Genomic DNA, 27868 nt, shown 5'->3' with positions numbered 1-27868 from the left:
TCATTCCCACCTGAAGCTCTCCCAAAGCTGCAGCTTCCCATGGTATGGATCTCAGCACCTTCCCTGCATCCTTGTCCATCGCTCTTGGTCCTCCTGTGCCACTGGGCTCCTTGTTTGGGTGGCAACTGCCATTCCCTTCCGTGTGATCTTACCCATTTCTGCTCCCCATCAATTTGCTCTTGATGCTTCCCCAGCCCTGAACATGCACTCCCAGCACCAACAGGAAAATCCCCAAAGTCACTGGTTCAAAATTCCACTGGAAAGCAAGAGAAGCCAAGAATCACAATGGTTTAGGTTGCAAAAGAGCTCCAGTTCTGAGTCCAACCTTTAACCAATCAGCCCCTTGTCACACCTCAGCACTAGTGCCTCATGCAGTTGTTTCTTGAACACCTCCAGGGATGGCAACTCCACCACCTACCTGAGCAGCCCTTTCCAATGCCTGACCACCCTTTCAGTGAAGAAATTCCTGCTGATGTCCAGCCTGAGCCTCCCCTGGCCCAGCCTGAGGCCGTTCCCTCTCCTCCTGTCCATGTTCCTTGGGAGCAGAGCCCAACCCTCCTGTCAGGGAGTTGTGCAGAGCCACAGGGGCCCCCCTGAGCCTCCTCTTCTCCAGGCTGAGCCTCTTCCCAGCTCCCTCAGCCCCTCCTGGGGCTCCAGACCCTTCCCCAGCTCAGTTCCCTTCCCTGGACACACTCCAGCCCCTCAAAGTCTTTCTTGTCCGGAGTGGCCCAGAACTGGACGCAGCACCCAAGGTGTGGCCTCACCAGTGCCCAGCACTGAGGGACAAGCCAGGGACAAACCCTGGCTGCCTGGCTCTCCCAGCCTGGCCCTGACATGAGTCAGGACAGAGGCAGGAGCCTGTGAGGGGGTGGAGGTGTGCTCGCCCTAATGAGCGCAGCATCCATCCCCTAACCTCGTTTGTGTGAAGGGTGACACAAGGCAGATGGCAGCTGGGTACCTGAAGGATCTAATTAAAACTTATGCGAGGCTGGGCAGGCAGAGCACAGGGGATTGCTCATCCTGCTACTGCTTAACAGCAGGAAACAGAAAAAGAAGGAATTGACTGCTGGATTGACTAAAGGGCATGGATGAGGCGTGGGGTTTCTTCCCTTAGTCTGGGATGTGCAGGAGGAGCTGGGTTAGGGGAAAGGGAGGGTGTGTGGAGTGACAGAGGCTGGGGGACAATGGAGCCGTGGCCTCAGTGTGACAGTGCAGCTCTTCCCAGGATCACCCACATCTGTCTTGGCCTGCAGCAGCTGTCTGTGCTCACAGGTACCCTCAGCAGAGGGCATTTATCTTGCTTCCTGGGGAGAGCACATGCTTCCCCATCCATCTGTACACATCCTTTGCTGCCCCTTCCCTGCACAGACCCGCTGCTCTCTGTGTGCAGACGTGTGTCTGCATCCATTTATCTGGGTGTCAGATAAACTCCTCTCTTCATCCCTCTCTCCAATTACTTTGGATGCCCTTTCCAGCCTAGCACTTCAATTACTTTCTAAAGAACAGAGTAAAATAATGTCACATTTTCTTTCTTTCACATGTTCTTTCCTTCCTTGAGTTTTTAGGTATTGTTTTTTGGGTTTTTTTTTTTCATTTTTTCCATCTGGAACAGTCCCATTTTGTAAATGCCTGGAAGCAGAAAATTTTGCAGAGGCAGGAGCCTTGTGGCGCCTCGTTGAAGGTGCTGGGGGTGTTTGGGGAGAGCGACAAAACCCCGGACAATGGGAGCCCTGACGTCAGGCTCTATTTATACCTCCTCCTTTCAGAACCCTCCCTGGGACGGCGCTTTTCCTAGAGTGTTCTGCTCAAAGCTGCAGCCTGAGCTGTACCTGTCCTCCCAAAGGGCACAGTTTTATTTCTAGGCGTACCCTTGCAGCACAGGCCATATCACCAGGGCCAGGCTTCCGCAGGCAACTTTTCATGGCAGGAGCAGTGTTGCCACAAGTAAGGCTGCTCCATGTGGATGAGGACCTGTGGAGGTGTTTCAGCTCCCAAATGTGCCTCTTGAAAGGTCAAAAGCATTACAGAGCTTTGTTCCAGTGGCTGATGTTTTGGTGTTCTGACTATTCTAGATGGGTGTTGTGGCTTTGCAGGGTTGGGTTGGACGTTGGCTCTGTGAGAGAAGGAGAGACGTTTTTGAAGCTGGAAGTTTGAAGGGTAGTGGGAGAAACCACCTTAAATCCATGTGGTCTAAACTAGAGCAGGGTATAGAGTGGGGGAAGCCCCATCCTACAGTGTGGGGACCAACACTGAGCACCCTGAGCTGAGGGATGAGCACAGCAGGGACACAGGGGTTAGACCTGGAGGGTTTTGCCAATTCTCACCACAGCTGTTATTCCAGACATTCACTGGTATATTAGGAGCAGTCAGGGTGACTCCTGAGGACATCCTTCAAGTGTTTTCCAGGTTTTATTTTTTTCCTTCCAGATACTGCTGTTTTGCTTGGGTGTATTCCTTAGACAAGTGAATAAAGCAGCAGTTTGCTTGCAGGAGGGCACTCTGTGTGAATAATAAACCTGTGAGAAGGATGGAAGGGGTCTGTGTTGTTGGGAATGTGGGCATTACTTTATTCTCAGGGGACAGAAACAGCTGGGCAGAAGGGCACAGGGAAGAGAGGAAGAGTTTCATTGAGCACAGCAGCAGTGTGCAGGTACTATGTGTATTCTGTTCACTGCCACTGAGGGACTTGGGTTCATGCTTCTTCAGGCAGCTCAGTCCCCCACTCCAAAAGCATTCAGGGATGAACCAGCATCACTCCATACATGGGAGTTAAACCCAGGAGGTGAAGGGCCATGCCCAGGGCCATGCAGAGAGGCCATGGGGAGGACACAGTCCCCCAGCCCATCCCGGATTTCCTGATCCCAGAGCTCTGCACACTTCCCCGATGCTCAGCCCCACAGCCGAGCTGCTGGCCAGATTTCACTGAGTCTTTAGCACACGTGTTCACGCTTTTTGTTCTCACATCAGGCCTTCAAGGGAGCCCTGATGAGCTCATACTGGTGCTCTGGGAAAGGTGATGTTATCGAAGACTGGTGCAGGTGCGACCTCAACGCCTTCGATGAGAACGGACTCCCGAACTGCAGCCCTCTCCCTCCGCCTGTGTACGTATCCCTGAGAGCCCTCTGCTGATCTCCAACCCTTTCCCCTGGGTCACAGCCCCAGAACCACTCCATTTCCCAGGGTCTCAGCCCATGGGCACCTCCTTCTGCACCCTTGGGTATGGGGGATGCAGCCCAGCCCTCCTCACTGTGTGACTGATGCCTTTAGGATATCCTGGCTCTGGCCCTGGCCCTGGAAGGTTTCCTTATAGATTTTCATCACCTGATTAGCAGGGCTTGTAGAATGGGATTTCAAATGTTGAAAGAAATGGAATTACAGTGCAATTCATTGTGGCTTGTCAGAGCAAGAGCAAATCAGGAGCAAACTGATGGGGAATTAGCTGAGAAAGCAGGAAGACTGGCTCCAGCGAGCCACAAGGAGCAGAACACCTTCTTAGTGAGCCAATATCCTCAGAGGGGATTCATTTCCCATCTCAAGTCCAGCAAACATGCTGTGTGTTTGGAGCCAGACTCTCCGTGGCCCTGAGCTTGGTGTTGTCATCTACCCCGGAGCAGAGGGAGTGGACGCCTCTGCATTAGCACAGCCAGGAGCACAGAGCTCCTCTGCCTTCATCCCAGCCCACGTTGTTCCTGCTCTGGGCAGGAGCTCCTGCACAGCTGCCCCGCTCTGGCTCTCTCCCACGCCCCTCTGAGGTTTGCAGCTGGGTGAATTCACAGCACTCCTCCCCCTCTCTCCCTCCCTCACCTTTGCTTGCTGTCGATGCAGACCTGACCCTCCCCTCCTGTGGACTCAGCCCTGTTGGCTTTCAAGAGCCTGGATCCTCTCCTGTTTTGCTCCTGGGGTGTTGTCCTTGTCTACCTTGCTGAAGTTCAGCAGCTCTCCCAGACAATTAAGAGACAATAATGTCTCTCCCTTTAGATGAGATATTTGGGGTTGCATGAGCTTGCCTTCTCCAGGAGCAGGGGGAGGCTGCCAAGGGCATACATTGCATTGGGCTGGACTCAACTGAACTTCAGCTGGAAGGTTGTTGATGCTCAGGAGCCTGCTCTGCCCCTGTGACCTCTGTCCTTGGGGCTTTGTGGGCACACCACATGTGAATGTGGGCCTTTCTAGGGGTTGTGCTCTTAGAGAAGTGGATTCCTCCCCAGAAAGGGAGCTCATGTCTTGTTTTCTTCCTGTCTCTGCCCAGCCTGCGGCTGTCCCCCAGCGTGGAGCCCTCCAGCACCGTGGTGTCCCTGGAGTGGCTGGATGTGCAGCCTGCCATCGGGACCAAGGTGTCAGACTACGTCCTGCAGCACAAGAAGGTGGATGAGTACACGGACACAGACCTTTACACAGGTGGGTGTGAGGGAGGGCACCCTCCTGGTGGTGCAGAGGGCTCCTGGTGGTGCTTCCTGTGCCCTGCCTGCCTGGGAGCAGCTGCTTTGGTGGAGAATGGTACATAGAGCCAAGGTGTTACATGAGACATCAAACCCACTCCATTTGGGAGAGGTTTCTGGAATCTTCTGCAGACATGGCTATTTGAGGGGAAGGGGAATTACAAAAACACAGTGAGGCAGAAGGAAATTATTTGCTCTTTTCTGGGCAGGAGAGCTGTGAGTTGGAGTTTCTGGAGTGGGTGTTGATCTGATCAGTCTGAAATGCCCCAGGATGGTGGTTGTAGGGGGAAAGTCATCCCTCAAGAGCTTAAGGGCTTTACTGGTCTGTTCCAGTGAGTGACCAGTGACCCACCTTTGAAAAGTTATCTTGCACACCTATCAAAGGAAACTCAAAACCTGCAACATTTAGGGAGATCATTCAAAGAGCGCAAAATTTCTCCAGGAGAACCTGAAACTTCCCTGGGTTGGAGATTAGTTCTCAGGCTTGTACTGAGTGCTCTACACCTTAAAAAGGCTTTGTCAGCAACTCAATCCATGCTCCAGGAGTTGCTGGACAAGGCAGAGGGCTGTGAAGGATGGGACTTAATTTGGGTGAATCAATGAGTGATTTCAGAAAATAGGACTTGAGACCCTGAGTGATGGCAGTGCTGCAGGGAAAGTCAGGCAGAACCTACTGCTTTTTGATTGAGGATTTTGGATGTATTTTTTTTTAAGAAGCTCACAAGAGTTGTCAGGGGCAGCTGGATTGTTGACCAAAGCAGAGATTTACCAGGGACAGGGCTGGTGCTGGAGTGCAGAACCTCACAGTCCACATGCAGACTTGTATGGGCTCCCAGGGCACCTGGCAAAGATGTTTAGCTGTGTTTCCCTGTTGGGAAGACAGGCTCAGGAAGATCATTTAGACCTCACAACCACAGGGAAGTTTCCACCCTCTCTGTTCACCTCAAGCCCATCTATTCTGCTTCTGCAGCATAGACACCACCATATCCAAAAACTGTGTGCTGCAAGAGCTGCCCTGTCTCTGCTGGAGAGAGCCAGATCCTCACCTGCTGAGGGGTTCCAGCTGGCCCTGCAAGAAGGAGCAGGGGTCTCCACAAACAGGAGACCTGCAGGAGGTCATACATTAGTCCCATCCCATGGGACTTTTCTCCTACATCTTGCCAGCATCCCCTCCCAAAGCTGCCCCATGTGGCTGTGGGCCCTGGGTTATGTCTCTGGTTTCACGGCATGGGAGAAGGTTTGTTCTTTATCTTGGAGGGGCACCTTGCAGTAATGGAGAAAGAAAACAAGCCACCAAAGGAGGGGCTTTGTTTTGGATGGGGATTCCAGATTGCTCACACATCAGTCAGGTGAGGCCAGACCAGGGAAACATGGGGTTTCTCCTTTGAAGTGGCTGGATCTTTGCCTGGCAGCCAGAATAGGAAATACAGATTATTATTATTATTTTCCTTTTATGACTGCCATGTGTTTGACAGGCAATTGAATTCATTGTGGGGAGCTTCCCTCCCCTCTGCTTGCTCTGGGGGACTGTTTGGGACAGAATGACCCTATTAACAATTAAAGAGAAAAGCCAATCCTAAATCTCTCCTTTTTTTTTTCTTTTTTTTTTTCTGTGTTGTTTATAACCAAACAACATTCCTGCCTTCATTCCTTTCTTACCCTACAGGCCCCTAATGCCAGATGACTTGATTCCTGCAAATACCTTGTATAGGTTTGCAGAGGTGCTGACTGCTACGGCTCTCTACAGCCAAAAATCCTGCCCTGGATATCCCATGACCACCAGAACCCCCACACCCTGCTGCACCACAGCTTCTCCCATCTGAGCAGCGTCCACAAAAACAATAACTCAGCCTTAGAGGGGGAATCTTTGGGAGGGGAGTGTGGGATATGAAATTTGGATGGCTTTTGATGGATATGGGCAGATCTCCCTTCCCCATCAGTCTCCCAGCTGCTGGCAGGGAGGAACAGGTTGTTCCCATTGCTGAGAGGCACATCACAGGTATTTGCAGAACAGGCCAGCTCTGGGCTGGGAGGATCTGGCAGGGTTATGGGGCTCTTGAGGATGCTGCCACTCATCCCTTGGAACTCTTGAGTTTAAATGAGTTATTTGTACTTGGACAGTGGTTTTGTTTGCTTCATTGCAAATTGTAGTAATTTCTTGTTGGGATTCCTAGGACTGACAGGGGCTAGAGCTCTCTCAACCTGTTCTTCATTCCCATGGCAAACTAGGTGGTTCCTGGTCCCAGCCCCACCTGCCTTCTGCCTTCCTCCTGGCCCTCAAAAGCCTCCAGTCTCTCAGCCTTGCAAAAGTCCTTGGCCTCCACCTTGTTCTGCAAGTGGAAGATATAACCATTCCCTTGAGCCAGAAAACATTTGTTCCTCTTCCTCTTGGAGCAGAGTCAGGAGGGAGGTTTGAGACTGGTCTGACGTGGGTCCCCTCTGCTCCCTGCAGGGCTCCCCATCAGACAGGGATGCTGCAGGACAGGGCAAAGGGAGCCAGGAGCCTGCATGGCTCGGTTGCATGAGGTTTTTTAAGAGGCTTGTTACTTGTGCTTAGAAAAACACAGCCCTTGGCCCATCTGAGGCGGAGAGGAGGTGAACTTGTGTGTGAAATAAGCCACGCTTTCAACACCAGCACACGGGGAGCGAGCGGCTCCGCGCTCGGGAGCCAGCCGAGAAGGCGGAGAGCAATTACATCCCAAACTGTTTATTAAAACTTGTGGAAATTAGTCATAACTCCATGTGTGCGATGGCTTTGTAGTTGAGTGATGCTCTTTGTTTGAACACGGGGCTCTGAGAGGGCGGGAGTGTGTGTGTGTGTGTGTGTGTGTGTGTGTGTGTGTGTGTGTGTGTGCATGGCCCAGCCCGCCAGCACATTATGTCATGGACCAAGCAGGCGCTGCACTTGAGAGAGGGAGAGGGAGAAATGTGTTTTACAGGGTGAGGTACAAACTGAAATGGCTGTGAACATCTGGAACTGATATTAGGCTTGGAAAATGTTTTCTGTCACTCCAACACTCCTCTGGAGGAAGGTTTGTGAAGTTAAGAAGCTCCAAAGGGGATGAGGGGGAGGGATGAGGGGATAACATGGCTGTGGTGCAAAGTGCTTTTCATGTCTCCATTCTCTAAGCAGGGCCGTGTCCTGCATCTGCCAGACATGGCACCTGGGCTATCACCACTTCTTCTTCTTGTGGCTTTGGCTTAGGAGGTCCCCTGGACCAGCTGAGCCCCTTTGCCTGAGCCATCCCTGCATGGGGAGTGCAGCATCTTCTCACCTGTGCTGGAAGACAGAAGGACTCTTGCCCTTTTTAGGGTTGGGAGCTAAGCTGGGGGGCTTGTCTGAAAGCTGAAGGGTGATTTCCTCAGGAGGGAACAGGCAGGCCTGTGCCTGGTTTGCCATCTGGACCTTCTCGGGGGCCCACCTGGGAGGTCAGACCCACCTGCATTTGGGGAGGCTGCTGTGAGTTTGTGTAATGCAAGGCTTAGAGGTAAAAAAGCACTTTGAATGTGTTTTTAAGAACATTTGGGGGGATTGCTGGGGGAGGAGGAATGGCTGGGCTGGGCTGTGTGATGGATTTGGGTTTGTGGGCTGGGCTGTTTCTCCTGGGGTGGTGGGTGCATTGCTGCTGTGGTGTTCAGTCGCTTTCTCAAAGTTCTCTCCCTGGTGCAGTTTTCTTCCCCTTGTGCCCACATCTCTGTTGCTGCTGGGTCTCTGAACACCCATTTTTTGGGGCTTGGGGGGCTGCCATGTGTCTGCACAGGGCATGGAGAGGAGGCTGGAGAGAGGATGGTTTGAGGGTATCTCAAGAACTTTGCTGGTGATAAGTCACACCTTGCACACTCTGATATAGGAATGGACTTTCTCTTAATCTGCAAATGGAGGGGACAACAAAACAAAGATAAAATTCCTTCTCTGAGGTCACAAGAGCTGTGAATAATCTCAGCCTGAGCATGAGGCAATACTCACCTGTGGGGGCAGAGACAAGTGCAGATCCTGGATCCCCCCAGCTTGTGCCCTGTCCTGTGGTCACTCCTCCATCAGTGGCTGACCACTGAGCCAGCCTGCACCTCCCAGCCTTTTGTCACCACTGGGGTGAGCAGCCCTGGACCTGAGCACAGCTCAGCTGTGCCCTTGAGCATGATTCCGCCTCTTCCTGCCTGTGCTTCAGAATCAAAGTGGGTAGAACTGGGGAGAAACAAAGCATCACTTGCTGTCCCTGTGGTTGAGGGTGACAGTGAGTGTGAGTGAGGTGTTGTCCCAGTGCCCTGCCTGCTCTGGGCTTCTGGTAGCAAATCACAGAAGGATTAGGAGGCTCTCCCCTCTCCCAGCCCCTCATCTTCTGTCCTGCTCTCTGCTGGCTCCCACACTGTGGTTTTGCACCTTTTCTGTGGTACTTCACAGGTCTGTGTGCACTGACAGCTGAATGGGGTCGCTGGGGACATTGTGGGGTATTGGCTGAACAAAGTATACAACAAACAGGTGAACAGCTCATGTCATGTCCAAACAGGACTGATGAGGTCTCAGCAGAGACTCCCAGGCTTTAACTCTGATGATGTCAAGGGATCCTGGCTGCTCTGGAGTCTTTTTGCCAGGGCAGTGACCATGTCCATAAGAAGAAGTAGCCCTCCTCCAGAACAGTCTGTAATCCTCAAAGAAAGGAGAACAGGAACAGAGCCTGTTGGAGATCTCAGAGCAGGAGAATGCAGAGTCTGGCAGCTAGCTCAGAGCCTTCTGCTGGCCTGGGACCCTCGAGACACAGGGCTGTGGTGTGCAGCAGAACCAGCAGGTAACCTGGGAGTGTGTCTGGACAACACACAGGGCAGGAAGATGTGCAGGAGTGGAGTAGGGCTCTGTAAAACCTGTGCACATCACCACAGCAGCATTACAGACTGCTCTGGAGCAGAGCTGCTCTGCTGAGGAGCCTGTGCACAGCATCATTTCTATAAAAGAATGCAAAAGAGGTCAACTCAGAAGGCTGAGTGTTTTGTACACTTGCAAGTTGTGTTCTGAATTGAGTCTTGGGAATGTCTTATTTATAACTTCACAGTTGTGATGTGTCTGGATGGCTGGGGATGTATGGATATAGCTATGGCAACCAGCTCTTCCAGACACCCTCTTATGTGCAAGCTGTGCTGCTACTGCCCTGTGAAAACCTGGGAGAAGAGAAGACTGTCTGGCCAGAGCAAATACTGTTCCTGTCAGAAAGGAGTCAGTGCAATCTCCGTGCAGCCATGCTGCACTCCTGTTATAAGCCTTAAAATCACCTCTAGGAGTGCTGACTGACAAACTGGCCAGCACAAAGGGCAGCAGGAGGAGTGGACACTGCCCTTAGGAAGCTGTAGGAGCTTGGGGTCCAGCCAGGAGCTGGGTAAATGTGTGAGCACATGGGTAAAGATGTTTTCAACACCCAGAGTGCCCTTCTTGAGTGCTGAATCCACTTCACTTGTTAGCAGAAGGAAAGATGATTCAAAAAGAAGCCTTTGAAGTGAAGGTCAGGTTTTTGGAAGCTGCTTCCTGGGATGTGTTGTGTAATAGCACCAAGCAAGTGCTTAATTTTGGCCATTACCCTCGCTGTGAAGCTCTGATTTCTCTCTCCCTGGGACAGCTGTAGTTATTTCCACCTACCAGTGTCATTTTTGTATCCTGGAAAGCAGAAGGGAGGTGGAGGGTTCTCAACTCTCTATTAGGGTTGAGTCAGTTGCTGAAAAATTTCATTAATTCACATTTCCATAGGGTTGTTCCAGGGTTTTTTATTTTTATCTGCCCAGACACCTTTTGGCCAGAACTGGGCATTATCTTTGCTTTCTCCCAAATCACTTTATAGGTGGAGACCTGGGACCGTCTGCCCTTTTCCTGCTGTCTGCAGAGGATGGGGCAGCCTGGCTGGTGCCACGAGTGTGTCATGCACTTCAGGAGCACTGTGTTTGCCAAGGGCTTTGTGCTGTCTGCTCTGAGCTGCCTCTCCCTCAAGGACAGCTGTAGATGCTGCCTTCTAGCTAGGAAGCCTCTGAACTTCTTACATGGCAGTTAATGAGGCCAGTCATGGAGTTTTTTACTAGTCTGTAATTTTATCCTCTAGGATTAAGTTCTCCTGATCTGGAAAAGTCAAGGCCACAAATCCATCTTGTCAGAAAGCATCAAAAGCCAAGGCTGCTAACACAGCCAGATGGATCATGGCATGTGAGTGCAGAGCAGTGGAACTTTTTCATAGGAGCCTTTATTGACTAGACAGGCTTTTTTAATCAATAAATTGTGGCTGGAATTTGGAGGGAAGCTCAGTCTGTGTTTGCAAAGCTGGTGCTTGGCAATGCAGCCCTGAGCTCTGTGGAAAATACAGACTCTGGGGCATCTGTGGATGCAACACAACCTGCTCTGGGAGGAAACTTGGGCATTCTCACTGAGCAAAGAATCTGGGTCTTCCCTTTGGATGGGCTCTGAATGACGCCCAGGCTGAGATCCTCTGCCAGGCTAGGATCTTCCTGGAGATTTTGCATATTGCTCTCATTCTAGCCAGACCCTGGGATGATATCCTGAATGGGATGGGGAATCTGCTTTCCAGTCCTCTGGCTGCAGTTGAGGTTTCCCATGCATTCAGGGTTGTCAGGTGGCTGAAACACAATCCAAAAAGTTAACCAGGGTCCCTCCACGCTTCTCTGGAAGGAAATAAGGATAGAAAAGAGATCCAAAGAGGCACAAAACTGCTTTGGGACAGCTTATTCTGCCCTGTTTGAAACCTCTCAGCCCCAGCACAGGAGGTGCTCTGGGGATGTTGCAGTTGTCCTGGGCAGGGATTGTTTGGTGCCTGCTCTGTTCTGCAGCATCAGCTCTGCTCTAACCCTCACCATCCCTCAGGCACATCCCTGCTCAGTGGCACATGGTGGCACCAGCCCTTCCCCTCTGCCTCCCCCAGGCTGGGCTGGGTGCACTGTGTGTCCTGAGAACCACCATTCTCTGCTCACCAAAATGATGGGGCCCCCTCTTGTTGGGCAGTGGCTCAAGGTGGGGCTTGTCATCTATTCCCCATGTGAGGGAAGTTCAGTAAAACTGGAGAGGGATTAAACCTGAGTCAGGGGATTTACCAATTAAAATATCTGCTCCTCCTGCAGGTTTCATTTGATACAAGAGAGACCCTCCCCATCTCCCCTGTGACCCCTTCCCAGTTTGTTCAGCTTGCCAGGGATTCAGGTCTGGCTCTTAGAAGTGAGGAGGCAGCTGGGTCTAGGTTACATTTCGTGCTGTTTGGATAGGATAAGCCTTTCCTCCCAGTAATTGGGTGATTGGACTTGTGAAGTTTCCCAGATATTAATCTGGAGACCCTAGAGGGGGTCAGATTAGGTTATGGAGACATAATAGGAAATACTGCTCTGGCTAGTTTGGGTTATGGGGGATAGGGTGGATACTCTGCAGCATTCCCCTGCTGGGTTCCCACTGATGGGGCCTGCATGGTGGGGTCAAGGAACAGCCTTATCTCAGCATCAGCTTGACTTGGGCTTTGCTGGGAGCGACTCTCTGTGAACTCTTTCCACCCCTGTAATGCTGCTCTTCCAGAGGACAGGACCATGACCCCTCCTTTGGAGAAGGGAGGGGTGGGTGGTGCTGACCTGCTGCTGCTGGGGCTCATTCACAGGGGAGAGGGAGTCCCTTTTGAAATGACTGTCGTGTCCCCAGGATCCTTGGGATAGAAAAACCTTTGTACATTGAAGTGCTGTTGTTTGGACCAGGTAAAGATCTTCCTCCTTGCTCTCCCATGTAGTGGGGAGGGGGTTAATGCACCCCAGAGGGGATAATTTAGTGAGTATTTAAGTGCATGTGCCCCTCTGTGCCATGTGAGAGATGCATGTGAGGAAGGGTGTCACGCTGATTTAGTCAGAGCCAGTGAGATGTGGCCAAGTGTTTTGGAGCTGTACTAGTGAGGAGCCCTGCACTGAAGTGCATCCTGGGCTGTCCTGGAGAAGTGAGACCCACTGTGTTTGTGCTGTTGGTTCTGTGGGTTAAAACCACCCTTCTGTTCCTGCTCTATTCTCCTCCTTTTGGGAGCAACTCTGCAAAGTTGCTGGACACAAGTTCTGCTGAAGCAAGCCTGGCTCCAAGCACCAGTCTGCAACACTCCTTCCAGCCCTCTTTTCTTTTTATTAACAGTGAGATGACAGATAGGGGATGGCCATTAATTTAATAAAGGATGTTTCTGATCACGACTGCAGAAGCAAGATCCTGAAGTTTTCCATGGTGGTCTGATGACTCACTCTGATGAAACAGGGTGAGGCTGGGATAGGAAAAACCTCACTGGAGCTTGGAGTATGGCAATGGCTCTTCCCACTGAGCAGCCAGGCTCCTACAGTCATTCTGCCACCTTCCCAGGATGATGATTCCTGCACTGGGAAGAGCTGGATTTCAGCTCCAGAGATACCCATGGACCCAGGGCAGCTGGGTGAGGCTCCCTTCTTGTTTCTGTGGTGCCAGCCATGAACACCTGCCTGGGGTGACGGTGGAGTCAGGGAATGTTGAGGTGTGGCTGGGGGACCCCTTTCCCCACCACCCTCTTGGTGGCACACTCAGGAGGGCAGTGCAGGCTGTGCTGTGAGAGGAGAGCTGGTACAGTGTCACAGATAATACCTGGCTTGCCTTTATCCTCTTCTGTCATCTGTGCAAGTCAATAAATCTCACCAGCTCCATTGTTCACATTGGGAAATTGAGGCCAAAAATCATGTGTAGACTTCTAAATCCAGAAGAGCCAGAGAAGAGCAAGGGCTCACAATTCATGTACAATTAACAGTTACTGTGCTGGCTGCTCTCAAGCCCCAGAAGTTCCCACTTTGGCTGCAGATTTTTTTCAGATCTCAGTTGACAGTTCCTGTAGAAAGCCTTGGGGTTGTCATGGTGGATGGAGAGTGTCAGAAACAGGTGGATGTGTCCATCCTGCTGGGACACAGTGAGCAGGAGTGATGCCACCCCCAACACCAAAGAACCATGGTGTCTGCCCCACCCTGGTGCTGAGCTTTCATGAATGGGATGTGGCCACCCCATCTGCCTGCCCTGGGGTGTGCCAGCCCCTCTGGGGACAGTGTGCAGTGCTGCAGGGATTGTTCCCCCTTGATTGTGGGTCTTTCCCCAGCCTTGTAGCTGATGGAGCTCCCTCTTTTGGATACCCCAGGATGGTGGGATGGGGTCTGTAAGCACAACCCCATCTCAGCACCCTCCCCTCAGGATAAAGGCATGAGACCATTGTCTCCTTTTTGGAGTTAAGGGACTTTCTTTGATATCTCTCAGACCTTCTACAGTGCTTACAGATGGGCTCAGAGGAGCAGCAGTAAATGCTTAAAATTGGGTGCTGCAACCCTCAGACCTCAAGAGTGGCTTTGCATTCCCTTCCCAGGCAAGCCAGGAGGATTTTTGGTGCCAGCTCTGTCTGGCTTCAGCTCCCAGCCTCCCTGCTCCCTCCTGTTCCCAGGGCTGGCAAGGCATGTCAGGGCTCCTTGGGAACTGGAGAGAGGAGGGTGTGAGCCAGAGAGATGTGATGGGGGGAACATTGGAAAGCCACCAGTTTGCTGGAATGGTGCCAGGGGTGGGTGGCTGGACAGGCACTCCAGCTGTGTGAGGCTCAGCTGCTCGGCATCTGCTGTGTCCTCCAGCTGCAAACAGCTGGGATGTCCATGAGAACACTGCAGTGGGACCAGCCCCACTCTGGGTCAGCCAGCTGCCCTTGACTCCCAGCCCTGGGTTCATCCTGCATCCTGCAGGGAGGGTGCTCTGCCCTGGGGCTCCCCACAGAACTGAGATCTGAAAATAATCTGCAGCCAAAGTGTGAACTGCTGGGGCTTGAGAGCAGCCAGCACAGTAACTGTTAACTGTGCACAAATTTAGAGCCCTTGCTCTTAACTGGCTCTTCTGGATTTAGAGCCCACATGTGATTTTTGGCCATTAGTGCTGAGCCCCTCCGTTTCCCAATCTGAACAGTGGAGCTGGTGAGATTTATCAGTTTTCCTTCTCTGAATGGTCAGTGGTGGGCACACACTGCAGTGGGTGCAAAAGCTGGGCAGCAGGGTTGGGATGGGAAATGCCTTCTTACCTGTGCTCGTCCTCAAGCACATGGATAGGTTCCTTTTATCTGCTAATAAATATCAGTCATAAAACAATCCAGATCTATCCATAATCCTGTTAGAGCCTTTGACTCTTGCTCCTGTGACTCCCAGCAGCTCTAATTACGGATACTCACACCGGTGATTAATGACTTGGTTCATCCTCAGTGGCACCAATTTCACATGTGCATCCTGATTTCCCCCCCACAACGGTTTGTGCGAGGGGGAAATAATCCCTGTTAAAAACCAACAGCACAGAAATGTGGTGTTGGCACTGTGCCTCCACCTGGCCCTTCTGCATCCTGTCCATCCCTTCACTCATCTCCCCCCAGCCTTTCATCTCCAGGAGAACCACCCTAATTGCTGCACGCTCTAATTTTGCTGCACTGTATCCCATAAATCACTCGGACACACGGAGCATTTTCCTGCTCCTTAACAAAAGGAGTGGGATTTTCTCCTCTGCTGCATGTTTTACAGGTGACTAATTACATCAAGGCACCTTTGAAGCAATGACTTCATCAATTGCTCATCCTGCAGACACATTGCTGGTTTTGTATGCCTGATCAGAATCCTGCATTTATTAGGATTAATTTATTCTCCAATCATTTTTCATCCACCACAAGGACAGGAAAGTTGAGTGATGTTACTTGCTCAGCTACGTAAGCACGATTTCTTGCCTCATTACTGAGCCTGAGATATTTTTGCTACACGCTGAAATTTCTCCAAATGAAAATGAATAATGCTACGTCTTAGAGAGAAGTGCTCCCAGAACAGTAGAGAAATCAAGTTATTTCAGGGTGCCTACAAATTGGCTTTGGGTCTTCATCATCTTCCTTTCTAATTTTGCTGCCCACATTTGTCATGGGACATGTCTGTGTGAGCAGTAACATGTCTTGGGCTTCAGACAGTGAGTCAGGGTGGGTAAGAGGACGATTCTCCCAACTAGAGACCATCCAAAATGAGGGGCTCTTGCTGTCCTGTGGAAACAGGCTCAGAGAGCTGGGGTTGTTCAGCCTGGAGAAGAGAAAATTCCAAGGCCCTTCCTGTAACTAAAGGGGCTCCAAGAGAGCTGGAGGGGGGCTTTGGACATGGGCAGGGAATAACAGGACAAGGGGGAATGGCTTCAAAGTGACAGAGGTCAGGGTTAGAAGGAATATTGGGAAGAAATTCTTGACTATGAGGGTGGTGAGGCCCTGGCACAGGGTGCCCAGAGCAGCTGTGGCTGCCCCTGGATCCCTGGAAGTGCCCAAGGCCAGGTTGGACAGGGCTTGGAGCAACCTGGGACAGTGGGAGATGTCCTTGCCCATTGCAAGGGATTGAAACAAGATTTTTTTAAGGACCCTTCCAACGCAAACCATGCCATGATTCTTTAATTCTGTAGGTTAGCAAATCCTTAGGAGGCTGCAGGGAACACTCTGGGTGTATGGCTGTGTGGGGGGTGTGGCAGGGCTGGCAGTATGGAAAGGGATGAACACAGGCTGAGCATCTCCAGGGAGGAGGATCTGTAACTGCTGGGGACAGGCAGCAAACACGGGCAAATTCACACTTTTCTTAAAGGCTGTGGTCAAGTTTTTGTGGGAGTAGTGGCAGATAATGACTGCCAGAAGACCTTGACTCAGCAGCTAACCTCCCACCCCCACAAAAAACTCCTCTTTTGGGAAGAAAAGAGCTTGTTTACATCCAGGCAGGAATTTTGCCTCTGCTACTTCCAGTCTGGTGTTCATGAGTTCTGGAGGGTGGATTTTGCAGCATAGGTTATGGGGTTGTTTTGAAGCAAAGCTGGGTTTAGGACTGGTTTGGGGCAGGTGTGGTGATGCTGGGGAGCCTCACCTGGATGATGTGCAGAGCTAGGATGAGGAGTGAGAAACTCCAGGAGCAGATGACCCTTCTGTTGGACTGGGAAGAAGTGCACCATGGCACCAAGGGCTGGGGAAAGGCTTGTGCAGTGCTGGGGAGCTGGGTTTGGCAAGAGACCAGGGAAAAATAGGTGATGGCTTTGGAGAGCCTGGACCTGGGAAGCACACCCTGTACAGGGACATGCTCATTTTATTTTGCCACAGCAAGCTGGCAAGGTATCAGCTGTTTTGATGGCAAATCTGCTGTCCTGTGGGATGTCCAGCCTCAGCCCAGGTGTAATGGGACTGGCATAGAGCAACCCCACTGTCCCTCTGGCCCTGTGCTGGGGCTTGGTTTGGGGTGGATGAAGAGTGGTGGGGAGGACAAAGAGGGGGTGACAAAACGTGTCCAGGAGCAGAATAAGCTGGTAAGTGTGGGACTTTGCCTACAGAGGGGGCTCCTGCACTGGCCAAGGGTGTGCGGGCTGGGAAGGCAGGAGCAGGGATGCAGGGCTGCCAGCTGACCTTTCTCAAACAGTTCATGGGTTTCCAGAGCAGCCGAGGTGTCAGCGGTGTAGAGCAGTCACAGCTTCCCAGTCGCTGGAGGAGGAAGGCAGGGGGCACTCGAAAGGGGAGGAAAAGGCTGGGTCCTGGAAGGGTGGAAAGCTCCCAGCCCATTAACTGTTTCTCCACGGAGAGCCCTGGAAGCAAACAAGGGGCTGCTTTACTCCTGCACCAGCTCACCCACTCCCATCCTTTCTGCCCTCCTCTCTTCTGCCCCTGCCTCGCTTTCCCTTCCTTCTGTAAAGGCAGGCTGGGATAGTGGGGTTTGGGTGGAGAATCAGCTCAAGCCCAGCCTTGTCCAGAGCAGTGTGCTGGGAAGCAAATTCTGCCTTGGCACCCAGAGCCCCGGCGTCCCCAGCGTTGTGTCTGTGTGCAGAGCCCTCTGCTCTGACAAACTCTCTGCAATCACACTTAATTAGTAGGCAGGGACCCACAGAAGAGCCTCTCCCAGCCCTTTCTGAGCAGCGTGTAGCGGGGTGCTCTGTGCTGTCAGATCTGGCTGAAAGAACATTTGTCTCAAGCCAGGGAAGGGGCCGAGTTGTTCCATGACAGCCCAAAACTGAGGCTCTTTCCCTCGCAGATGACAAAGCTCGGGAGTAAATTAGCAGGCAGAGTCTGTGAAAGGAAATGTTTCCTTAAACGTTTCCATAAAAGCTAATTGGCCTGTAAGAGCAGCATACCTGTGGGCTGCTGCCTCCCGGGGTTCAGGGCTTGGGGAATCTATTCCTGGCTTGACTAATAATTTTCAGTGTGACTTTGAGCAGGTCATTTCAGTTCTTTGTGCCTTGGTTTCCCTCTCTGTGAAATGAGGAGAATACTCCCTTCCAAAGCACTGATAAGGTTTAAGTACTAAAATTTTATTGCTCCATTGAAGATCCTTGGCAAAGGGATATTACGCAGATAGAAGGTTAATGATGATGATAGGGAGAGAATAAAAGAAGAAATTGCTGTTTTATTTTTATTTTGTTCTTTAAATGATGTTTAATAGCCAGTTTTCGATTGAGGAATAAAACCCGTTCCCCTGTGACCACCAAATTATCTTGCAAATGCTGTTTTTTCCATGCTCCTAAAGCTTGCAGAGAAAATGAGGAGCCATACCCTTCTCTCTTCTGGTAGGAGCTATCAGCAAGAGATTGCCCTTCCCCAATTAGGGAGCTTGCCTGGATTCCTGGATAATTGAGGGAGCTTCCCAAAAGTCCTCCATGCAGTGTTATGTTAGGGGCTGGTGGTCCCTGCTGGCACCAAGCATGGTGTGTGGTGGGGCAGCTCCCTGCCCATGGCCTGAGTGGCTGGAGGCACCTGCCTGAGATTATTGAGTAGGTCAGGAAGGCCAGGAAAACAGGACTTTACCTCTGCTGGAGGGAATTAAAGGCTGAACTGAGCTATTACTCCACAAATTCACCCCACACCTTTCCAGAAGAATTTCTGGGCAAGCAGATCCCACCTCTGTGATGACCCACAGAGCCAAGGCACCCACTGCAGAGGCTGTGAGTGTTTGCAGCGATGCTGCAGGCTGGCAGGGATCCCTGCAGGGTGGGTGCCCATCCTTCACTGACCCCAGAGCCCAGCACCACTGGCCACCCCAGACTGTCCTGCTCACCACAGCCACCGTGGGCTGTAAACATCAACCACAGCAGAACCCAGCGCTGTCTGCAGCCAGGCCTTTGCTTATTTATTCCTTTTGTCATTTGTTGCTTTCACAAACATCAGCTATGTCAAGAATGGCATGTCCGGCACCCCAGACTGTTACAAAATGTAAGGTCAAATTCATGGTATGATTGTGGCTGGGGAAAAGGACAGTATAGATGTGTTGGTCCCTGGTGGGTGAAGTGTGGGGGCTGGAGGATGCTGTCTCCTGTTTTTCTGCTGGTTGTGGATGAGAGTTTCCTGTCCTGTCCAGCCAAGGGGTGGAAGCTGCAGCTGTGAAGATGCATTCATGGTGCCTGTGCTGACTTTTTCCTGCTGAGTTTTGTTCTGGGGAAATACTCAGTGAGGTGGGGCTTGTTAGGGAAGGTTCTAGTTGTTGTTTGGCCAACTGTTCTACCTGAAGAAGAAAATGGGGGGGGAAGGACCACGTTTTGGACACATAGCCCTCTATTAGTCAGCAGCTAATCCCAAACACCATTCCCCCACCCTCCCCATGCTCCAGGGGCTCATTTGGAAGGTGTGAGACCTCTGCCCACTTTTCCTGTCTCCCCACACATGATCAGACTGCTCTGGCTGCCCACACAACCCAGTGCTGTCTCCCCATGGAGGCTCTCACTGTCAGAGCTCTGGTGCCTGTCCCCCATCTGTCCATCCCCAGAGCTGAGGAATTGAGGACAGGGGAGCTTGGGGCTTTGTACTGGCACTTTTCTGGGGGAAGAATCCCACCCCAGAGCCTGTATTAGCGTGATGGAATAGTTTGAGATGTAGGGGACCTTCACACCATGTAGCCCAGTTCCCCTGAAGTGAGCAGGGACATCTTCAACTCGACCAGGCTGATCAGAGCTCCATCACTCAACCCTACAGTGTTAGTTCACCTCTTCTTTTCTTTGTTATTGACCTCTTTAATATCCCTGAGTTTCTTCTCAATGCTTCTAAATTAATCACCTCCACAAGAGGCTCCTCAACAGGGATCTTCTCACTGTCCCCATCTCCTCATCATATTCTCTCAAAGCTTTCTCCCAAAGCTTCCATGTGTGCACAAAACCATTTTTCTCTTCATCCTTGTGCCCTTCTCCCTCATTTTCCATCTCTCTCTGGATTCTCCATGCTGTAACTGGGAGAGGTTCAGCTCAAGGTGCAGGGTCTGTGCTGGGGAAAAGGGCCATGTTCCCCTTAACCCTCCCACCTTAATAAATGTCATTGTGGTAAATTTGTTGAAGACATGGGCTGATTTGGGTTTGGGTTCATTTTTTTTTTTTTGCCATCTGTCTCTGAACTGTGATGGTGACAGTATTTCACAGAATATTTCAGGTTGGAAGGGACCCATAGGGATCACTGAGTCCAGCTCCCTGAGGCAGGAGTTGTCTGCTCATATATATGCAAATAAAACCTCTCCCAACAAGACCCTGATGTCTCTTGGGACCTGCAGGACAAAACAATCGATACCATTGCCCAGGAAAAGGTCATGTTGCATCAGTAAAACTCCTCTTTGTAAAGAACAGGAGCACACTGTGTCTCTGTTTAAGAGCCAGGCTGCAGGCTGTTGCCAGAGGAGCTGTTTGGGTGCTTGGTTTGTGTGATGGACAATAGGGAAAGGCTGGAGGGAAGGTCCCACAAAGTGTGGGTTTGCCTTCTGCCCCCCTGCAGCCTCCCTGCCCTGCTCTGGGTTCCATGCTTATTCATATCAGTGATAAAACCAGCCTTTTTTTGACCTTAAGTGATGTTTTAGGATTTCTTTTATTTGTGGACCTTGCCTTGGCCTTCTGTCACTATTTGTCTCTCCAAAAAAAGGATTCTGCTCTTTCAATTTCTGTCTCTAATTTGGAGGGGGGGATATTGCCAACGGGGGTCAGTAAATAGCTCATCTCACTTCATAACACTTAGCATTTAGATAGTGCTTTCCACTGCCAGAGCCCTCTGCAAACTCCCAGTAATCCTCCCTGCACCCCTCCAGTTAGGTAAGTATAACTAATCTCAAACAAATAGCTTCAGTGTGGAACTAATGTAGAGAATGCATGAGAGTAATTTAAGGTTTAAAAGAAAACTAGTGGGTAATCTCACAGCAAAATTAGAAAAAAAAGTCAGAGAAAAGCAAAAAAAAATAACTGAGTTATTGAATGTGAAAGTTAAATCAGACTGGAATATGTTGTTAATTTGCATTTCAAGTAGCCATGAGAGGTTGTAGATATTACAACTACTTAGTGTAGGCTGTTTGGAAGTATGAAATACATCAAAGCTTCATGATATGTAAAATAATATAATGTAAAATGCCCTCAGGTTTAGCCTTTTTGTGCCTGTTGGATCTTATCAGGTTTTTTCATATACATATATATATATATATAATTATAATCCTGAAAGCATGACTGAATTCCGTATTTTCTGTGTGTTTATATCAAGAAACTGTAGACTTCAGATTCCAGGAAGTGCTCAAGACCAGGCTGGATGGGACTCTGAGAAACCTGCTCTGGTAGAAGGTGTTCCTGCCCATGGCAGGGGTTTGAACAAGATAACCTCTAAGATCTCTTCCATTCCATGGTTCTATTTACTTACTAGAATTCAAATTTCCTTCTCTCCTGCCTCTCATCTCTGATGACTGGGAACTCCAGAGGCTTGCACACCATCATTAGTCATTTCATCAAAGTCTTGGAATTTGTGTTCCTTGCTTCACATTTTTCCAGGTTCAATTGAGCAGTTGCATTTGGTACCAACAAAATTAATCAATACACTTTCCATTTGGGATAAATTTCTGAAAGGGTTCAAAATCAGACTTCCTTTGGAAACTGAGTACCTGATCTTGGCTCTCCACAATGACCTGCCTTCTTGTGCTTGCTGCCCTACCTGAAGGAAATCACATCATAGAATCATGGAATGGTTTGGTTTGGAAGAGACCTTAGAGATCACATTTTCCAAGCCCCAGCCATGGGCAGGGATACCTTCCACTACACCAGGTTGCTCAGAGTGCCAGCTGCAGTTAGAGGCTGAGATTTCCAGGCTGGTGGCTCATCAGGCCACTTCCCATCTGCTTTCCAGTGTCAGCCCTGGTGCTGGACCAGACCCAGGGCTCCAGACCAAATCTCCTGTGAAAATGCATTTGCTTGTACAGTTATTTGCCCACCAGGAAATTTCCTGGCAGACTGAGGAATGTGGAGCCAGTAGTTTCCCTGTGTGTATTCTCTGAATGGCTTGGGTATGGACTTTAAAATATCATCTCTGTCTAAAGGCACCTTTTTGGATTTCTTGTACCCAGACCCTGTGATGTGTCACACAAACCATCAGGATTTTGCAGAGCCGTTATCTGCAGATGCTGTTGCAGGTGCAAAAACATCTGCTAGTGCAGATGCAAACCCAAGGAGCCCTCAAGGAGATCCAGAAGATCATAAGAACTTTTTGCAGTATGTTTTTTTTTCTCCCAAGCATTGCCCTTAGCCAGGTCTCAGTGAGCACTCACAGCACTGGTGTGTGCCAAAGCCACGTGTCCTTACTGAGGAGGGTGGTTAGATTAGATCTTTGAAAATGTTCTTCCCTCTGAGGGTGGTGAGGACCTGACACAGGTTGCCCAGAGAAGTTGTGGGTGCCCCATCCCTGGAAGCGTTCAAGGCCAGGTTGGATGGGACTTGGAGCAACCTGGAACAGTGGAAGTTGTCCCCAGAAGGGGGTGTGAACAAATGGAGCTTTAAGGTCCCTTCCAACCCAAACCATTCTATGATTCTTTGATATGATGCTGATCTGCAGCCCTGGATAAATGCTGATTTGGTCCTACAGGACAGGACCAAGGTGTGCTGGGGATCTTGGCATGGGAGAGGGCAGCAGGAGGGTGTGCTGGGGCTGGGAGTCCCAACTGGGGCATCTCTGAAGTGGAGACTAAGGGTGAGACAGGCTATGGTACATGCCAGGCTAAGCTATGATAGCAGAACTGCAGTGGATGTTCTTCAGGGAATTCTTTCCCTTACACCCACATAAATCGAAAATCCACTGCCTCCTGCCCCAGGTATTTCCAAGCAATAAGATATTTACCCCAGACTTCTCTTCCCCTTCATACCCAGCCATATGTTTTGAAAGGAGACTAATGTACCATGCCTGGTTCATAAAGAGGACCAAACATGACCGTTTATTGCAGAGATCAGGTTCAGGAGAGGCAAGAGAGAGCCCAGCCCTCCCTCGTGTCCCCCACCCTCCCCTCTGCCCACCATGCCCCTCTGCTGTGAACTTCTCATGAAGAAAGAAAAATAAAGGTTTGGCAGGTCTACTCACACAGTGTAAAATTGAATTAGTGGAGGTATGTGAGGAACATGGCTCAATTTCCATGGGGATGAGGAGATTTTTATCACCACCCCCCCAGGATTATCCTGTACAACACAAAGCTGCTTTTGGTGCTGGCAGGTGGGCATCCCCCCTGTGAGCCTCCCTGGGGTAAAATCAAGGTGATGTCTGAGTCAGGCTGGCCTTGCTGGGCTGGGGGCTTAGCCGGGATGCAGAACTGAACAGAGAGAACACAGCTCAGGAGAAGTTGGGATGAATGTCTGCAAAGGTGAAGGCTTGAGACCAGGTGGGCAAAAGTTGTTGTTTTCTACCCCTTCTCCTTTGACAAGGTTCAGCTCTGTAGGGTTTGAGAAAGTCCTGAGCCATGGCCAGGGCAGGAGGGACTCTGCCAGGGGCAGGCAATTGAGGGGATTGCATCCTAATCCCAAAAATAACAGGGCTGCTCTCCCTGTCCACTGCTGATGAGCTCCACCCCCTCCTGCATTCAGTGTCAGCCAAGAAAATGTCCTGGACCCAACCTGTAGAGGTTCTAGCCCTATTGCACAGGGTTTATCATCTGTCTGTCCCAGAAAGGTCCCTACAACCCATCAGGGCTTGTCCAACCCAACACATCCCCATCAAACCTCAGGGAAGGGCTGAGGCTTCTGCCTGAGCATGGGTGCAGTGCCACAGGACAGATGTGGCAGTGTGAAACACAGGGGGAGAACTGGGAAGGAGCAGGGGGAAAGCAATCCCAGCTTTCTGGGCTGATGGGCTCCACGTTCACTGCCCTGGACAGTGAAGTGCAAAATGGAAAGGAAAAGGGAGAGGGAAGAGCCCTGTCTGCACAGGCAGGCAAGCCAAGCCTGGGGCCAGCCAGCCAGAGCAAGAGGCCTCTGTGCTTCCTCCCTCCCCACCCTGCAGGGACGTGGCTGGGTGGAGATCTGGCCAAAGCTCCTGTCCTCTCTCTCGCCAGCACAGCTGAACTGGGGCAACTGGTATCCAGTTCCATCACTGGCAGCAGGGAGAGGAGCTGTGCATCCCTACAGTGCAATGGGCACCAAGGAAAACTCCTTGAGTGGGATTTGGGTGTGTGGGATGGGGTGCTGTGGCTTTAGGGTGTGCAGAGCAGGGCTTAAAGAGAGTTTCACTGTGCCAAGTGGGGAGTTTTCTCCTCACTCCATGGAGAGCATAAGAATAGGTGTAGGGTCAAGGGAAGGGGCTGCTCAGGGCACAAGGGCACCCAGAAAGAGGAGAGGGAAACCATGCAGAATCCCCAGGAGAACAAACCCATAGAGAGGGTGAGCAGCAGAGAGGTCCAGCATGGCTCCAGCTGGAATGGGAATGCTAGAGAATCTGCCCAGCCCTTTGGTCCTCCCCCTCCATCAGCTGGATCTACCACTCACTGTGTCTTTTTCCCACCTCAGGGTGATTTTTCCTCCACTTCCTGCAGAGGGGAAGCAGCCCAGTTCTCATGAGGATTTCTGTCAGATCTTCTCAGCAACATTTGCCCACCCCAGGCTGGGAAAATTGGGCCCAAAATAACATGGGATGAGCAAATAGGCTGCTGCCCACCCTGGGTGTCCCAGGCTCCATCAGCACAGTTCCATGTACTGCACACCGACAAACCTCATCTTTATAGTTTGGAAAAGGCTGTTTCATTTAGGTGTGACCTTTCATCATCTTAAAATTTAAATATCCTATTTTCCAGAGCACCATCTCTGTGGCTGGGAAAGCTCCTGACTCAGCATGGCCCCTTAGGGCCTCCTTCACACCTTTATTCTCCCCAGGATGGCAACCAAGGGCTCTGAACACTGATGCTTTATTTTTCCAATGAGGAGCTGCTGATAACCCTACATTTCTTCTGTACAGAACCTGTGTGCCAGGATCATGCAAACCCTGACATCCAAGCATTCTCCAAAATGAGTGGGAAGTCAGCAAGGGGCATTTGGGGAGCTGCTGCAAGACTTCACCCATGGATCCAGCAGGGTTACAGTAATTCAGTTTGTCCCCACACACTGGGGCACGACGGAGCAGCTTTTCACCCTGCTCACTGGTTTCTGTCACTGTGGCCATGTCAGCAGCAGGATCAGGCAGGAGCAAAACCCATCCCTGCCTTTGGTACCACTGGCTGCTCCCTCTCCCCATCCAAGGCAGCTGTCTCTGTATCCCACAGCCTCACAGGACTCTTTTTGATGATACACTGCCTCAGGTGGTGAAATGTTCAGTTCCCAGACTAGCAAAGGGTTAAAAATAACCCTGTTTGTGGGCACAGTGCTGCTGCCCAGGGGCCCCTGGGTTCTGAACCAGCCACAATGGGGAGCACAGGGCAGCCCAGCTGCAGTGCCAGCTCAAGCCCTTGGCATTGCCACCGCTCACCTTCCCTTGTCCCCAGGCAGTAAAACACCAGACCCTTTTGCTTGCTTGGTTTTGTCCTGTAACCAGTCTGTTTATTGTTCTGAAAAGGTTAAATTGGTCAGGGGAAAAAAAAAAATAGATTTTTTTTTTTCTTCCCCTTTCTAATGAGAGTCTGGGGACCTTTTCCCTGCTGACGTCAGAGTCATATCCAATAGCCTTTGCAGTGAGGCCTGATTTGCAAAGGACACCCTGGGGAAAAGCAAAAATCTTGGTGAAACCTTTAAAAAGAAAAAGCACCCTTTGAGACGATTTTCTGCTCCTTTTATGTCCTGATTTCACCTTCTAATTACTAATTCCTTATTCCTTTTTTTCCCCCCCAAGCTGAGGGAATGTTGGAGGGGAGGGCGTTTGCAGCCCCCTGTGCACGCACACGCTCCCGTCTCTCCCTGTGCTTGGCTCTCCCCCCCAGCTGCCATGCAAGGAGAAGCCAAGCCCGAGCAGCTGGGCTGCTCCGTCCTGCCTTGGCCGGGAAGCCGAGGGGGCCCCGTCTGGGTCGCTCTGCACTTAGGCAGCCCCAGCCCTGCCATTCTCCATGTGCTCCTTGCCTTGCCTTGTTGTTCCCGGTCCTACCTTGCCTTTCCCTGTCCTGCTTTGCTTTGCATTTCCCTTTCCTGCCTTACCTTTCCCTGTCCTGCCTTGCCTTGCCTTTCCCTGTCTTGCTTTGCCTTGCCTTTCCCTGTCCTGCCTTGCCTTGCCTTTCCCTGTCCTGCTTTGCCTTGCCTTTCCCTGTCCTGTCCTGCCTTATCTTACTTTGTCATGCCGTTCCCTGTCCTACTTTGCCTTGCCGTTCCCTGTCCTGCCTTGTTGTTCCCTGTCCTGCCTTGCCTTTCCCTGCCCTATCCTGTTGTGTCCTGTCGTGTCCTGTCCTGCCTTTCCTTGTTGTGCTGTTCTCTGTCCTGCCTTTCCTTTTCCTGTCCTGCCTTGCCTTTCCCTGTCCTGCCTTCCCTTGCTTTTCCCTGTCCTGCCTTCCCTTTCCCTGTCCTGCCTTTCCTTGTCGTGCTGTTCTCTGTCCTGCCTTTCCTTTTCCCTGTCCTGCCTTTCCTTTTCCCTGTCCTGTCCTGTCCTGTCCTGTCCTGCCTTGCCTTGTTGTGCTGTCCCTGTCCTGCCTTTCCTTTTCCTGTCCTGCCTTGCCTTTCCCTGTCCTGTCCTGTCCTGTCCTGTCCTGTCCTGCCTTGCCTTGTTGTGCTGTCCCTGTCCTGCCTTGCCTTTTCCTGTCCTGCCTTGCCTTTTCCTGTCCTGCCTTTCCTTTTCCTGTCCTGCCTTGCCTTTCCCTGTGCTGGCATCCCAAGGGATGTGTGGCACCATCGCTTCCTCCCTCTCTCCCAAGGCAGGCAGGCAGGAGCAGGCAGGGCTGAGGTGGAGTTGCAGCCCTGCCTGTGGTCCTGCCCATCCAGGCTTTCCAAGCAAGGCTGGCATCTCTGGCATCATGTCCAGGCCATGCCCTGCAGACCCCACTTCCCCACAGCTGTCCCTGCAGCAGGACCAGGGAGGGTGTCAGGGGTGGGAACATCATTTTAACTCACTGAGTATCCCCCTTGGGAAAGATGCCAGAACATCCCAGCTGGAGACCGATGTCCTGTGTGTACAGTGAGGCTGTGGGAGATGCCCACACTGATGGAGAGTCAGAGGAAGCTTCTGGCTGGAGGAGGCATTTCTGCTGTGGTCACTATGGCTCCCTCATAGCCACAGCCCACGGGTGGCTGGGCTTGTGGTCAGGAATTTGACTCAGTGCTCTTAATTACACCCAGCACAAATGGTGATTTGTGATCCCACGTGCCCAGGATCCCCAGGGGTGAAGGGCTCCTTTGCACAGCTGAGTCATTCAATACCCTTTGGGCAGAGGTTCCGTGTTTGCATTTAAATGTTTTACATTTGCTATGAAACCGAGTTCAGATGCCTCTTCCCTTGTGCTGTGCTGCCCAGGGATAGAGGATCCCTGCTGTTGAGACATGGCCTTGGAATGCTCCTCTCCCCTCCTGCCTGACTGCAGTAGCTTGGGATGTGCAGGCACAACCTGGCCTCCCAGGTGCACTTCTGGGTATCTTGTTTGCTGGTTTAGAGGATGTTCAGGGGAAGATGTGTCTCATCCTTGTTATATCTGAGCTTGGTGAGGTTTGGTGGGCTCAGAGGTTCCTTGTTCAAAGTGCTGCTGACCACAGGGTGAGAACATTTGGTTACTGTCCCTTGTCCTGAGCATGAACTGTGTTGGAGTGGGTGCAGTTTGGGTGGGCAGCAGTGTGAGTATGGAGGTCCCACCTGCCATCAGCAATGGGCGCTTCCTCATGGGATGGGTGCCAACAAAAACCCAGCAGTACAAACTCAGTTCAGGTTTAGTTTTGGGTCCAAACTTCGTGGCCGTTCTCTTCCTAAGGAGCCAAATCTTTTCCCGGTTGAATACATCCAAACTTTGAGTGAGCTCAGCTCCTGGTCTGGCTCTTAAGCCAAGCTTTGCAGATTCAATCTCTCCTTTCTCCTACTTTCTTCTGGACATATTTCAACACTAAAGAGGAGCTCTGGGTCCAATAGCCATGCTGTTATCATCCTCCCCAAAGCTGTTCCTGTCTGGCAGCAGTGGAACCACATGGTGTGCTGAGCCTGGTATAACTTTACAGAATCACAGAATGGGTCATGTTGGAAGAGACCACACTG

The 27868-nt window shown here is 51.2% G+C and overlaps 1 protein-coding gene across 1 annotated transcript in view; it reads left to right on the top strand.

The window, feature by feature from the left end:
• Positions 1-27868, top strand: part of ASTN2 (astrotactin 2) — a 315518-nt gene that overhangs the window by 228562 nt on the left and 59088 nt on the right. The window contains exons 18-19 of the mRNA XM_033077837.1: positions 2968-3101; positions 4250-4398. Of these exons, the coding sequence (XP_032933728.1) occupies positions 2968-3101; positions 4250-4398 (283 nt within the window). The remainder of the gene's footprint in view (positions 1-2967; positions 3102-4249; positions 4399-27868) is intronic.

Source organism: Catharus ustulatus, chromosome 21, assembly GCF_009819885.2.
Source record: "Catharus ustulatus isolate bCatUst1 chromosome 21, bCatUst1.pri.v2, whole genome shotgun sequence".
Lineage (NCBI taxonomy): Eukaryota > Metazoa > Chordata > Aves > Passeriformes > Turdidae > Catharus > Catharus ustulatus.
Note: the sequence above shows the minus strand (reverse complement) of the source record. Positions and strands in the feature narration are given on the sequence as shown.